Here is a 14,474-nt window from a genome sequence, read left to right on the forward strand (position 1 = left end):
ATGTTTTATGTGTTTTCCCTGTTTCCTCCTAAATTCAGGAACGTTGCCCATTGGTAGCTGAGGCTGCCTTGCCCCCGCAGCGCGCGGCTCTCCGGGCAGCGCTGCTGTTCCGCAGAGCGGTGATTCCCTTCCCACCCCAGAGCGCCAGAGCTGGGCTTGTCCGTGTGCGTTTCGGGCCTCGGAGCGCTCTCCGCTGCGGCGGCTCTCGCTGTTCTCCCGTCACACACCTGATAGCAATCGTGGTGCTGGTATCTCCTGCACCTCTGCGGGGCTCCCGAACGGCCTGGACCGGTTTGGCTGCTCGGCCCGTCCCTTACGGACGTGCCGGGGAAACTGCGCCCCTTCGCAGCCCCGGATAACCCATGGCAACTTGACCCTTGTTTTTGCTTTAAAGAGGCAAAATCCTCCTGCTTTTGGAGAAGAAGTAACAAAACAAAGTGTTTTAGAGAAGCAATATAAAGGCAGGTTAAATAATAAATACAGCCCTTACGTTTTCTAAGGCTGTGCTGCTGTCCGGGGCTGAGCAAAAGGAAGCCAGAGCGAGAACAGCCCGGAGCGTGTCGGGAGGGAAAGCCGGGATGCAGCCCGGCAGAGCGGGGCCGCTGCCATCCCCCCAGCGGCAGCGAACACAGCGGGCACAGCGCGGGCTCCCTGGAGCGCAGCCGGGATGTGGCTCCGTGGAGCCAGCACGGGGCAGCGAGCAAGGGGTGGCCACGGCGCCCCTGCCCTCCCTTCCTCCCCGCTGCCCGGCCCCTGTGACGCCCGAGTGCCCCGTCCTCCTCCAGGACCATCTTCCCCGTGCTCGGAAGGCTCTGGGAGCCAGAAGAAACTTGCTGGTGTCTGTGAGGGTGGAGCTAGGAACTGACTCGTCCAGGCAGCAGGCGCAGCACACGCACCTTGAGGACGGGCCGTTTCTTGGACGTTTGCAGCCTGCTCACTTCCCCATTGCAGGTGCGGGTTGAGCCGGCTCCTCGTGCTGTAACTGGTGCCTGTGCCTGTCTGCAGGGCCCACGTCCGTCCCACTGTGGGTCTGTCACGGTGTCTGGCTGCCAGCTCGGGCTCAGCCTGCCAGAACTGGGGCGTCTTCCCTGCGCGTGGAGCCGTGGGCAGCTCCCCCCGCGTCGCCGCGGCCGTCGCTCTGCCAAGGAGCCGTCAATCCGCCCCGTTCCCAGGCCTGCGCCGTGAAGCCCGGGGTGAGCTCGGGACAGGGCGGCAGCCCAGCTCGCGGTGCCCTTTTTTAGCAGCCTCCTGGAGCTGCCGGTTGGGCTGTGCGCTGCCTCCTGCTCGCTGAGCAGGGGGAGAGCCGGAAAAACGCGGGAAATGTCCGGTTTGGGTCAGAAAGTAACAATTTGGGGCTCTTGCCTACAGAGCCCTGAAGTAGATGTGTGAAAAGTGCCACCCTGAAACTACTGGTGTGTGAATAAGCATAAAATACTCCATTTAATTTGATAATCAACGTGAATAAGCAGGAAAATATTAATAAGTAATATTATGCAACTAAGTGCACTCTTCTGAGCCCATGGGAGCGTTAAGGCCGTGTTGCCAGCATGGCGCTTACAGACCGTCGGAGGACAAGAACGCTGTTTCGGTAACGCGCGTGCTCTGCACTGTGAGGAGATGGGCCCCAATTAGGTGTACCTGGTGCAGGGGGTTCCCTCGTTGCATGCAGGGACCCGCAGGGCAGCCCAGCCCTGCCGGCCGGAGCGGAGGGCAGCGGCCGGGAGCAGCCGCGGCTCCGGGCCGGGCTCGGTGCCGTCGCGCCGTCGTGCTGCGTGTGCCTGGGGCAGAGCAGGGGCTGGCGCGGCCGCCCCGCGGCCGAACGCCTCCAGCGCCGCGCTCCCCGTCTCGCCCGATCCCCTTGCCTTGGTCCCACAGAACTGCCTTTCCCAAAGTAGCGGGGGTCTTGCACGTCGGTGCCACGAAACAGCTTACAAACACAAAGAGAAGTGGTCAGAAATGCGAAACTGAACAGCGCGTTTTTCCCCAGCTGTTTAGAAAGGCAAAAGGCTGAACAGAGCGGAGGGAGGGCTGTTCCCGGGGCCGCAGAGGCCTCGGGGTGCCGCTGCTTCCCGGCGGGGAAGGGCTCCGTGCCCTTGCGCGGCGCTGCCGTCCCGTCCCGTCCCCTGCCTCGCGGCTCGGCAGGCTGCGGCGCCCGCAGGAGGGCTGTGAGCTCTTGGCAAGGCGCGGGTTCGCGCCGAGGCGCTTGGCTCGGCGCGCTGCGCAAGGGGAGGGCAGGGGCTGCGTCCGCCCCCCGCTCGCCCGAGCGCGGTCAGGGCCCGTAATAACCGTGCTGTTACATGACAACTGCAGATTTGTTGAGGAACTTAGCAAGAAATGTTGTTGAGTAATAGGTATTTTTCTTGGCCCCAAGAATAGGAAAGTATTGTCTGCCAAATGCTTAAAGTTCTGTGCATTCTTCTCCTGAATTTAATTTTAAAGAAATGAATTGAGTGATTCAGGATGAAGAGGCAGGTTCAGGTATAAATTACCCTCGATAGCTCTTATTTCCATGTTAACAACCACGGGTTTTCCGCCAGCTCTGCTCTAAACGTCTGCATGCTCTGGGGAGCGGGAGCTGGCAGCCCCCGGCGCCCTGGGTGCCCGCAGCGCTGCGGCTCCGCAGCCCCTTCCGACGGGCGCCCGGCCCCGCTGCGCGCGAACCCGCTCGTCCCGCTGCAGCCGCCGGGGCAGAAGCGTTTGGAAACAGCTACTTGTTCTGCTTGGCCTTACGTATTTACAACCAACTTGGCTGTTACAGTTTGAGCCTGGTTCTAAGCAACCCCCTTCTGAAGAGCTTAGCCATTATTTACAGACTTCCGAACAGCAGGATGTTTAATATTGGCCAGGTATATTCTAGTCATCAAGAGTTGTGTAACTGCAATGCAAAGAACGGGCTCACTACACGGTGCCCCCGGAAGCCCTGCTCCGGCGTGGGCAGCCCGTGGGTGCCCGGTCGCTCGCTGCGGCGCGGAGCAGAGCAGCGGGGGCCTGAGGGGCCTGCAAACCCCGGGGAGCGCCGGCGCGGCGGGAAGGCACGTGCACCGCGTTAACGGGTAACTGCCGTCCGGCTGCTCAGGGCATCGACGACTGCTACGTTTCCAAAATAGCAGGTGGCGGTTGCGGTTAGAGGCCCGTGAGCACTCAGGAAACCTGTCTGTTAGGAGGCTCCTTATCTCCCATGCGGTTTCCTTGCGGAGATGCGGAATTCCCGCGGCGGCCTGCGCTGCTGCTCAGGAACCGTCGCCTTGGCTTCTCTGAGGCCTTTCACGCTGCGTGCCGGGTGCCGGTGGGGAGCGCTCATCTGGGATAAGGAATGCGCACCAAGACATCAGAGGAATGTCAAAAAGAAACTGGGAAATCTGTATGGTAAGCGTGACCTTTTCCTTAACAATTCTGCTCATGCAAAGGTCTTGACCTTATCGAGTCTTCTGTTGAAAGCACCAAGCATGTTCCTCCCATGCAGATGTAATTGCTTTTTTGGGTGTTTTTGTACTGTTTTGTCTCTCCAGTGACAGTTACTCAGTGACCGTTTCCTCACAGAAAGGACAGGTGCCCTAGTGCAACATGCTCCAGCTCCAAGGCGTTCTGTTCTTCTAGCACAGTTTGTTAGTTTGGTAGGTTTTGTGTAACAATCTCTTTTTCATAACAATTAGTCCGACATCTTGTGGGAGAAACGCGAAATCTGCTGATCTAAACCGCTTTGATTTGATTCTCTTCAGCTCCGCGCAGCCCTCGGCTCCTGCCACCGGCAGAGCCGGGACGAGCGGCCTCGTCCTCCGGAGCTTCGTGCCACGCGGCCGGGGGCAGCGCTTGGCACAGGCACATGGGAGGCTCGAGCGAGGCCTCGTCCAGCGTACGGCCCCCCTGGAGCAGCCGGACCCGGGAAGCGATGGCTGGAAGTAGGGTCTGGTCTGGATACCAAGGGAGCCCCGGCTCGCGGCTTTGCGCAAAGCTCTGTTCCTGCCCCTGCAGCCCGACGTACCGAGTCCGAACCAGGCAGAATCACCACGGTTTTCTGTAAGCAGTGCTGGGCTAGTGAGAGCTATCACGGGGCTTCATGGAAAGCTGCAGTGTTTCTTGGGTACAGCTAATCTCATATGGGGGGAAAAGTACAGTGTTCTTCGGTAGCTGTTACTACATGCTCTTATTTTCTGATAGAGTTGATGGGAAGTGCTTGTATGGGAACGGACCTGGCAGTGACAACGTGAGGACGAGAGCGAGCTGGGCTCTCCTGGAGGTTCCTAGGGCTGCTGTTTTGCAGGAGGAAGTTTTACGGTTGCTCAGGATGGCTCAGGGCTTCTGAGAACGGGAAAGCAAGTGCCAAGGGGTCAGGTCCGTGGGAGCGCAGAGCGGGTGCCCGGTCGGCGTGGGCGGCGCGCGGGAGCCGTGTCGGGGCAGCGCGGCCTCCCGTGTCCTCCCGCGGCGCCGAGCTCGCGGCTCTGCGCCCGCCTGCCCCTCGGCTCCACGGTGCTCACGCGGAGCAGGGAGGAAGCGAGGAGGCTGCTCCTGCGGTGCGCATGCGCCGTTCCTGCTGACGGGCATAGTGTGGGCTCTGGGTTGGGCAGCGTGTTCATAAGCAAGTGCCTCTCTTTTTACTTGTAGCTTCGTGCAGGTTATTTGGACTCTTCTAGAGGTTGGTCATTGCATCAGTTCTGACGCTGAGCTAGAAAAGCGTTGATACTTGGAGCACGGCCTGTCTCCAGCCACTCGTGTTGATGGTCACCTTGCGAGGAGCACTGGAAGAGGTGTATCAAGAGTTATATTAAGAATTCATATGAATATTCCCTCATTTATTATGATAAATGAACAGTGTTTCATGGAAGACATCTGAAAAGCCTAAGAATTATTTTAGTCTTTATGATTACCCATCATCATAAATGAATTTAGTTCCATTCTGTTCCATATATATATATATATATATATATATATATACGCACACACACACACACACATATATATACACACTAGGGAAGGAAGTTTTAAAAGCTGCTGACACGCCACAGCTCCTTTCACTAAGGGCAGATTATTGGTCACTTTTGGAAGTTTGGTTTTAGCGTCAGCTCGATCCTGCCAGCCGCTGCGGGAGAGCTCGGTGGCAGCAGGAGCTCGCAGCTCCTTTCACCCCAGCAGAGGCTTCGCGCCGTTTCCCGGCCCCGTCTCGCTGTTACCCTCTCTCTAGCAGGGCTGCGCGGGCGCCTCTGTGAGGGTGCCGGCGTGTTGGGAAGGAGACGCGCGGCGGGAGCAGCGGCGCGGCGCGGCGGGAGCAGCGCGCGGAGCCCGCGGCCGCCGTCCGTGTGCGCGGGGCCGGCGCTCCAGAAACGCGGGGGCTGCTCGACAACAGGTTAGCGCTGCAGGTCTGCACGTTTCTGAAAGGAAACTTCTCAGAATTTACTGCTGCGCAAGTTTGAAATAGGCAATTTATTCCTTACCACCTCCAGTGCAGTTTTGTTGTGGGGTAATGTGAATCCCATTTTCGCCATGTTCTTTTTTCTTTTAAAATATGATTAAATGAGAAGCCACAGGCAGTACATCTGGTAAGCAATTTGCAGTGAAGCGTTGAGGAATGAAGAGAAACGTCTACTCACGTGGCCACTCAAACTGCTAGTGCTCAGTGCGGCTCACTGTGCAGCTCCCGTTGCCCTGGCTTTGCAGGAGGGCAAAGCCCGTGCCTGCTGCGGGCAAGGGGGGACAACGGCTGCATTGATTCTCCAGAGGGAAACAAGAAATGGAGCTTGGGATGGCCTGGAGCCCCCTCAGCAGCCTGCCTGTTAGCACTCTGTGCTTTCCAGTACAGCTTCATGGCAGAGCGTGAAGACTTGTGGCGTTGGTATTACTGCCTATTTACATGTATTTCTCCAGAATTACTGGTTGCCCAGGGCTTGAAGTTGAGTTGCGCAGGAAAGGAGATGATGTGAAGTGGCTTTAAGGCCCAGCTGCAGACGGGCACTTTAAATACACTCACCAAGCGGCTGCTTGGTCAGTGGCAGCACGTGCTGGTTGCGGCAGCCCTGCAGGCCCCAGCCTGGGGCTCGGGTCGGCTCCTCGCTGCGTCCTGTGGCGCGAGGCTGGCCTGGCCGGCGGGCAGGGACGAGGAGCCGGCGGGGACAGCCCTTGGGCCTGGTGCTGTCCACGCTCCGCCGCGTGCCCCGGCACGGCCGCCCGCAGGGCCAAGCAGCCGACGCGGGCAGCCCTTGCGCCTGGTGCTGTCCATGCTCCGCCACGCGCCCCGGCACGGCCACCCGCAGGGCCGCAGGGCCGCACGCCGAGGGCACGGGCGCTTCTGCCTTTCCAGTGCACGTGCCGTCTTTCTTGCCTCCTCCATGCAGGATTTAACTGCACCGCTTCCTGCAGGTGCCAGTGGTCCCAGCGACGGCAGAAAGCGGCAAGTTAAATCCTCTGCCACGCTCTAGTTGTATCGAATTGAGCACATCCATGCATATAGGTTAGATGTTGCACTAGTTTGTTACAGTCGCTTTGCTTCTGTAAGAGTACTTTGACTAGAAGTGTTTAGAGCTATTACTATTTTAGCGCATTAAACAACAAATTTATATTAAGATTGCATGTGGCTGTGAAATTATACTCCCATTAAATGTGACATCTTCTTTTGCAGTGACCCCTATGTGAAACTTTCTTTGTATGTAGCAGATGAGAACAGAGAACTTGCTCTGGTGCAGACCAAAACTATTAAAAAGGTACGTGTCCGGTTTTTCCTCATTGCTCTGGGGGCGCGGGGGAACCCCTGCGTGCTCGTGCACCGCGCGGGCAGGAGCGCCCCGTGCCCGCAGCCCGCGCCGGGGAAGGGAGCGCATGCGCGGTGCGCGGTGCGCGCGGGGAGGCGGCGGCGACCCCGGCTGCTGCAGGTCGTGCTGTGACACGGGGCATGTGCCACCTGCATCCTGCACTGCTCCGCTTCCCGCGTGATGCTGTGGTGAAGGACATGCAGGAAATGAGCAGCTAAGGAACTCTGTTTAATTAGTGCTTATTTGACTTTTAGCAAAAACGACCATTCTTCAAAATGATCCTTTTCAAAGTTTTTTGTTTTTGAAATTATTGCTCAACATAGGCATTTAAAAGAGCGACCAGAATGGCAAAAGATAATGCCGTAAGAAAGCCCCAAAATGCAGTGAAAATCCTTTAACTTGTCATTAGCAAGCTAAACCGTCTTTAAAGAGAAATTTTGCAAAACAGAATAGGGGGCATTGTTTTTATTTGGAACACAAAACAGAAAGATTCTCTCTCAAAATCAGAGCACTGGCTCTTGTTCGTGCGCGAGTCCATGGGCCGCCACGGACGCTCCGGGTGCCAAGAGACCCTCTGGCCGACGTGGCAGAGCCCACGGGCAGCCCGTGGCGCGGGAAGGGGCTCCTGGCGTGGGGCTGCCCCTGGAAACGCGCTCTTCGCCTCCCGTAGCGAGGGCCGTGTTTGCCATATTTGCTGTTTCCAGTTTCGTGATCGTCTGTGGGCCTTCCTCGGGTTTCTTTTTTCTTTTTCCTTTCTTTTTGTTGTTAATTGCTGGTGCTAAGCCTGTGATTTCAGCTGTCAGTTCTTTAAAAGGTTGTCCCGTTTCCTCAGACTGGCTGCTCTAGGCTCTTACAGCTTTGCTTCTCCTTTAGTGGTGATAACTCCTGTTTGCACACTGACTCCAAGCAGCTATTCGGCCTTTACTGTAATGGCAAGCATAATTTTCCATACCTAAATATGTTTTTTTTCTCCCGTTTGAGCCTCATTGCTTAGTAGCACCACTTCTTTCCTCATTCCCTTTTTATTTATATGGTCGAGAAACCTCCTTCGTGCTTGTTTTGATATCCTGTGGAAGATCTAGCTCAGCTTGACTCTTGGCAGTTCTTTATCTCTGCGCTACTTGCCCTTTTTAGGCTGCAGCTCTTTTTGCTGATGGGTCGTTTTTGTTGTTGTTGCTCTGCTAGCATCCTCCACGAAGCGGTTATTCATCCCTTTATTTCTGGAGTCTTTCTTCACAAGGGTTTTTCTCCTGCGCTGGCGTTGGCGCGTTGGGACCTGCTGTGCCCGCCGCTGGCTTGGCCGCCGCGCGGTGGCTGCGTCGCCGTGGGCCGCCGCGCGGAGCGGGCGCCGCTCGAAGCGGGCAGACCTGCGCAAGCAGCGCGTGGAGCGGGCGCCTCGCTGGTGGCGGCCGTGCCGCTGGATTCGGTGCAGGGCCCTGTCCGTTTGCTGCATGGCGCGGACGGCGCCTCTTGCCGCGCAGGGCTGTGCTGACTGCGCCTCCGCAGCAGCATGAGCCTCCTGTTGAGGAGGCCGCGCGGTGGGCAGGGGACTCTCTGGGCCGAGGCCGCCCTCCTCGGCCCTCGGTGCAGACCTGGGCCGTGGGAAGGAGGGCCCCGTGCAGGGCCGCGGGGCTGGTGGCCTCCCGTGGAACAGAGCCCTGTCCGCGGGGCCGGGCACTGCTGGCGAGTGCTGGGACGGGGCAGCCCCTGTCCATCCGAGCAGCTCTGGGCTCCAAGTGCCCCTCGGTTTGCAGAATCAGTGCATATTTTATTCTGATTGTTAAAACAAAATTATGGTGCTCCATAGACTTCTCAGAGGTTGGAAAAAAGAGAGTACCTTTTTTTTTTTTTTTTTCCTTTTTTAATTCACGTTATAAATCAGTCTTGATCTTTGTCGCCCTACAATTGACCTTATAGTTAAAATATGCCTGAGTGTATATTTTTGTAATCCTGGTATAAATGAACGTGAGAATTAAATATTTTGGGGGTTGTTATTTCTATAGGTTCCCGGTGATTTGCCTTTTACTCATAGAACCATATTTATACTTGGCATCCATTCCGGGATCATCTGACTCAAATCCTCTCCCACCCTGGGGTTGCTCAATAGAGAAGTTCTAAATCACGCTTGCAGTAGTGCTGTTTGTTGCGTTTGGTACGAGATGCGTTTTCCTCCGTTCAGGGTTTCTTTAACAATGTGCATGCCCGTTTTGGTGCCTGCGGACCGGGAGGCCTGAAGAGACCTCAACGTGTAAAAATGTTAATTTCTTTTTACAGACACTGAATCCAAAATGGAATGAAGAATTTTACTTTAGAGTAAGTTTCCCTTTATATGCAACGAATCATTGTTATAAAGTGTACAATTAACATACTGTATTTCATATGATTGGGAGGAAGTTTATTTTCTTATTCCATGTTAGTATATTTTTATAAAATATGTCCGTGTCTCAGTGTCAGTGCCTCTCAGCTCTCTGTCCACAGTGACCGACGAATAAGTAGAACCAGACAGGGGGTTAATAGAGAAATGGGTTATTGCACGCGTTAGGGAGACCTTAGTGTAAGTTTTGATCAAGGCATTTGAACAATAAAAGAGTCTTTTCACTGGAGCATGTGTTTTTAGCAGAGCGTGTTTGCTATGGTTCTGAACTAGTACTGTAATGTCAAAAATAATAAATATTTGTTTGCAAACACTGAAATTTAACCTATTGTGGAGAAAAAAAAAGGAGTATAAAGATAAGGGAAGAAGACAGAAGAAGTAATTTCTCATGGTCTTTATTTTGCTTGACAAATAGAATAAAATAAAGCATATCTTTTTCTTGTAGTTAATTTTTATCTTTTAGGTTTTTTTAAGTGAAAATAGTTTTTTTTTTTTTTTTAAAAAAACCTAAAACAAAATAATACAGTTTAAAGTAGTAGATGGTGTTTCATCAGAAAAAAAAAGGATCTTTAAGTATCTGAAAATGGAGAAAGATGGATTAAAATAGTAATTATCAAAACCAGCATAATAGACTTAGAGCATGTAAGTGAATAGGGCAAAACCAACTTTGTTCTTTAGTTTGTGGAAATATTTTTCCAAGGAAGAATGAGTTAATAACTGCCCAGCTGTAGCTTTCACTAAAGGAGGTTAGGTAAAATTTCAGTAGTTTTAAAATTTAATCTTAAACAGCTGCTCGAGAACAGACCTTGCCTTTGTGGTGTGTTGCAAGCAGTAGCCCGCGACGGTTGTTTATGGAGTCGCAGCAGTTGACTATCTGGATTATATTTTTGTGGGAACTATTTAAATTATTGTATTTTGGTTAACACACTGCTTTCGGGGTTTTAAATAGAATTTTTGTCCTTAAGCATAGACAGAGTAGCTCTGAAAGGTGCCATGACCAGCTAGCATGAATATAGATCTCCGGAGTGCTCTGTACCCCGTTCAGTGCCGCGTGTTGGAGCGCCCTGGCAGCCCTCGGGGCAGGCCCGGGCCTGGTGCTGCGGGCACCGGCCTCGCTGGCGGCCCCGGCGGGACGCGGGCGCCCGAGCAGGGCAGCCCATGTGTATGAAGTACATCGAGACGTCCCCTGAAGAGGAGGGCAGCAGTGAGGAGCTACGCTGCTCCCGTTAAGCCGAAGCCCCACACAAACCTGTCGGTCGTCCCGCGCTCGCTTTGCCCTAGTCGCGCACGGCCTAGCGCTTGTCGCGGGCTCTGCGAGGTCGGTGACCCCAAAGTGACGCTTTTTGCCTGTGTTTTTCACAGGTGAACCCGACCAACCACCGCCTCCTCTTCGAAGTGTTTGATGAGAACAGACTGGTGAGTGCGGCCTGGCGCGGGGCGCGGAGCGGGAGGCTCTGTGTGACGGGGCCTGCCGCAGGTGTGTGTGTCTGTGTGAAGGGCAGCGTGCTGAGGGCGGGGGGACGCGCAGCAACGCTAAACACCAACGCATCAGCCCCAGAGTACTGCCCCGCCGGACAGCAGCAGGAGGGCCCCTCTTAACCCGGCGGCCCCGGTGCTGTCCGCCCGGGCTCCTCCTGTGCCACCCGACAGGGAGCCTCAGGCTTTGGGCTGGGTACAAGCAGCCGCGGCGGTTCCGCTGGGCTCTGCGCTGGCGTCATGGTTGGGGAGCCACGCCGGGGCCGCCACTGCTCCCGTGTGTGGGAAGGGCAACGGGGGAGCTGCACCAGGGCCGCTGCTGCTCCCGTGTGTGGGAAGGGCGACGGGGGAGCTGCACCGGGGCCACCGCTGCTCCCGTGTGTGGGAAGGGCGACGGGGGAGCTGCACCGGGGCCACCACTGCTCCCGTGTGTGGGAAGGGCAACGGGGGAGCTGCACCGGGGCCGCCACTGCTCCCGTGTGTGGGAAGGGCAATGGGGAAGCTGCACCGGGGCCGCCACTGCTCCCGTGTGTGGGAAGGGCGACGGGGGAGCCGCACTGGGGCTGCTGCTGCTCCCGTGTGTGGGAAGGGCGACGGGGGAGCCGCACCGGGGCCGCCACTGCTCCCGTGTGTGGGAAGGGCAACGGGGGAGCTGCACTGGGGCCGCTGCTGCTCCCGTGTGTGGGAAGGGCGACGGGGGAGCCGCACCGGGGCCGCCACCGCTCCTGCATGCGGGATGGGTGACGCTCCTCGTGCCGGGGGTTCTGCAGAGGCCTCTCCCATCGTCCTGCTCGTGGTTCTAGTACGGTTACACAGGTGAAGTTTTCACCAAATGTGCGTGAAGCAAGTGACCCCACTGCTGTGAACAGCGTAGGCTAAACACATTAGGGCAGTGCTCTGCTGGGATATGACTTTTTTTCCATTTTTTTCTTCTGAAAATGCTACTAGCACTGTCTTGTTTATGGGTTAGGATGTGCCGTTTTTCAGTTGAGTGCAGTGCTTTCTCTGTTGGGCTTGCTAACCTTGTGAAATTGAGGATGTGTTGGTGGTTGTTTTATTAAAAATGAAATCAGTAGTGTGAGAATATCTACCTTCTAAATGTGTATTATTTTCCTCTGTCTTTCTGTTGAGTGAGAGAGAAACATGCAAGCTGCAGTGTCCTGCAGTGTCCCAAAGGACTCGCAGCCCTGGTGGCATGGTGGGAGCAATGGTGCAGGGGGGAGGCAGCTCTGCGGCAGTGCGAGCGCGTGGCCCGTCCCGGCAGCGCGTGGCGGGGACAGGGACAGGGGCTGGCGGCGGGCAGGCCTGGCCGCTCTCGTGCGCTGGGACGCGTGCGGCCCTTGGACGGAGCAGGCGGAGGGGGCAGCGCGCGCAGCCGGCGCGTGGGCGCCGGGGGAGGTAGCCCAGGTGCGCGGGGAGGCCTGCGGGTGGCACCGCGGTGGCGCCACCCGGGAGGGCTCCTGCCCCTGTCCCTGGCACCTCGGTCCCTCCCCACGCCGAGCCCCTTCCTGCCACTCTGGAGCCCCCGCTCCGCAGGAGAGCCTCCCTCGGCCTCGCTGCCTCCCCCTGAGGCTCTTTGGAGCACGTGGAGGTGTTTCGGGAGCGGGTTTCCATGAGTGCCCCCGGCGTGGGCAGGCTGCGCAGGGCTTGGTGTGGGTCTGTGCAGGAGGAGGCTCGTGATGGGCGGTCCCGCGACAGTGCAGTTCTTGCTGGCAGGACTCATGTGCCTCCTAAGACTCCTGTTTGTTTCTTCCCTGCATCCCTAAGGGACCAAAGCTCTTCCTGGCCCTGCGGCACCCGCTTCGCCCCGCGCCACCCCCAGGGAACATGGGGATTGTTGGTGGCTCCTCGGGGCACGCGCCATGGCCGAGCGCGGCGGCAGCGTGGGGAAGGCGCTCGCCGTGCGGGAGCTCCGCCGGCGCCCGCGCTGCCCCAGGGCCCCGAGCCGCCCGCAGTGCCGTCCCGCGCCCCGCGGCCTGCCCGGCTGCTGCCCCGACCCGCGAGCACCGTGCGGCTGCGCTGCGCGGCGCCGCGGGCCCTGCGCCGTGCCCCGCTCGCCTGGCGGCTGGCCAGCTCCGCGGGCTGCGCGCCGCTCGGGACGGACGAGCGCGCCAGAGCCAGCAGCACCCGGCTCCGCTTCCCGCTCCACTCCGCTGCCTGCGCAAACGGGAAAAGCACCTCTGTGCCCTGCCACCCTGCGCTTTCACCGGCGTTATTCCAGAGGAGACTGTGCGGCGCCCGCGGGCGCTGGTCGTGGTTCGGAGCTCGGCGCGGGGTAGGTCGTGGGGAGCCCGCAAGGGAGGCTTTGCAGGGGTGCAGCACGTGGGAGCGCGCCCGGGGCGCCCGCACGGCCAGGCGCCCGCGCGGGGACCGCAGCGCCCGAGGGGCGGCCGTGCCACGCGCACGCCTGCCCGGGGCGCTCGCCGCGGGGCCCCTGCGCGCGGCCGCTCCCGCCTGATGGAAAAGCGGCAGCTGGGGAGGTGCCGTTCCAGGCTGCGGCGGCAGCAGAGACCCCGCCGGCCGCGCGCAGGGGAACGGCCACGTGACGGCCGCCGTCCTACCCCCGCCGGGGCGCGCGGAGCCGCTCGCTCCTACCCAATCATGCCTGGAATGCCGCTCGCCACTCGGGCTATTTCTGCTATCCGTCGCTACCCGCGCCGCAGTGCCGGCGGCTCGGCAGATGGGAGGCCGCTCCCCCCGTCGGGCTCCTCGCTGCCGCGCGGCCTCCCCACGGCCATGGCCCACCGGCTGCGCCTGCACTTCGGCGCCGGCCGCAGCAACACGGCGCCCGAGTCGGAGATCCTCGAGCAGGACAGGGAGGACGACTTCTTCACGGCCTTCCACACGCTGCCGCGGCGCAGCGGCCCCCACGCGCTGTCGCGGCGCAGCGGCGGCGGCGACGAGGACCTGCAGGAAGCGAGCTCCCTCAAGCGCAGCACCTCCATGTTCATCCCGCCGCTGCAGGCGGGCCCCGAGGCGCGCCCCACGCGGAGCTCCTCGGTGCACATCTCCCTGCAGCGCGCCGACGCCGACGCGCCGCCCGGCTCGCCCCCGCGCCCCGACGGCGCCAGGAGCCAGCAGCGCAACTCGAGCGCCGAGGCGCCCCCGCCGCGGCCCCCCGAGGCGCCCGGCGCCGAGCCGCGCCGCTGGTCCCTGCAGCACGTGCCCGACGCGCCCGCCGCCGCCGCCGGCAAGAAGTTCCTCGTGCTGCAGCTGCAGCAGCCGCCGGGCGGCCCCGGCGCGGGCGAGCAGGGCTTCGGCCCCACCGGCACCAAGGGCGACCGGCTGGTGAGGTACCCGCGCATCCGGCTGGAGCGGAGCGCGTCGCACCCCGTGCCGCCGCGGCCCGCGGACGAGCCGCAGACACCCGTGCCCGACGCGCCGGCAAGCGGCCCGGCGGAGCGGCTGGCCCAGGGCCAGGGATGCTTGTTCAAGATCCGGCCGGACCAGCACTCGAGGCAGCAGCACTTCCGAATCCTGGTGACCCGCGGCCCCGAGGAGCAGGCGCGGGGCGGCCCTGCTCCCGCCGCGCCCGGCGCCGCCGCGGTGAGTACGCAGCGAGGTGAGGGCGCCCGGGGGCTCTCGTGCCCAGCACAGCCTCGGCCACCGCGCGCTGCTTGGCCCGGGTCACCTGTGCCCGAAGGACTGCGGCGTCGCGGGGCGAGCGCGGCGGTGCGGCCCTGCAGCGCGGGGCTGTGCTCCCGGTGTGAACACAACGCACGGCCCGCGGGCACCTCCGCAGCGCGGCCTGGGCATGACGGGTACTGCCTGCGGGCCCTGGCTGCTCTGCTTCTGAGGTGCCGTAAAGTTAGGGAGATTTCTTACAGCCAACGGGAAGCACTGCTTTTGCTTTGGGCCTTCCGTGAATCGAAACCGTGCCCGGG

General features: G+C 59.3%; 1 protein-coding gene across 4 annotated transcripts in view; it reads left to right on the top strand.

Annotated features, from left to right (window-relative positions):
- The window catches only part of NEDD4L (NEDD4 like E3 ubiquitin protein ligase), a 93,971-nt gene that overhangs the window by 19,148 nt on the left and 60,349 nt on the right, over positions 1-14,474 (top strand). For all 4 annotated transcript variants that reach the window (XM_088527857.1, XM_088527858.1, XM_088527859.1 and 1 more), the window contains exons 3-5: positions 6,611-6,692; positions 9,015-9,053; positions 10,477-10,530. In XM_088527857.1, the coding sequence (XP_088383983.1) occupies positions 6,611-6,692; positions 9,015-9,053; positions 10,477-10,530 (175 nt within the window). The remainder of the gene's footprint in view (positions 1-6,610; positions 6,693-9,014; positions 9,054-10,476; positions 10,531-14,474) is intronic.

Source organism: Tinamus guttatus, unplaced genomic scaffold, assembly GCF_059628265.1.
Source record: "Tinamus guttatus ecotype Peru unplaced genomic scaffold, ASM5962826v1 Tinamus_guttatus_pri_ptg000293l, whole genome shotgun sequence".
NCBI classification, from domain to species: domain Eukaryota; kingdom Metazoa; phylum Chordata; class Aves; order Tinamiformes; family Tinamidae; genus Tinamus; species Tinamus guttatus.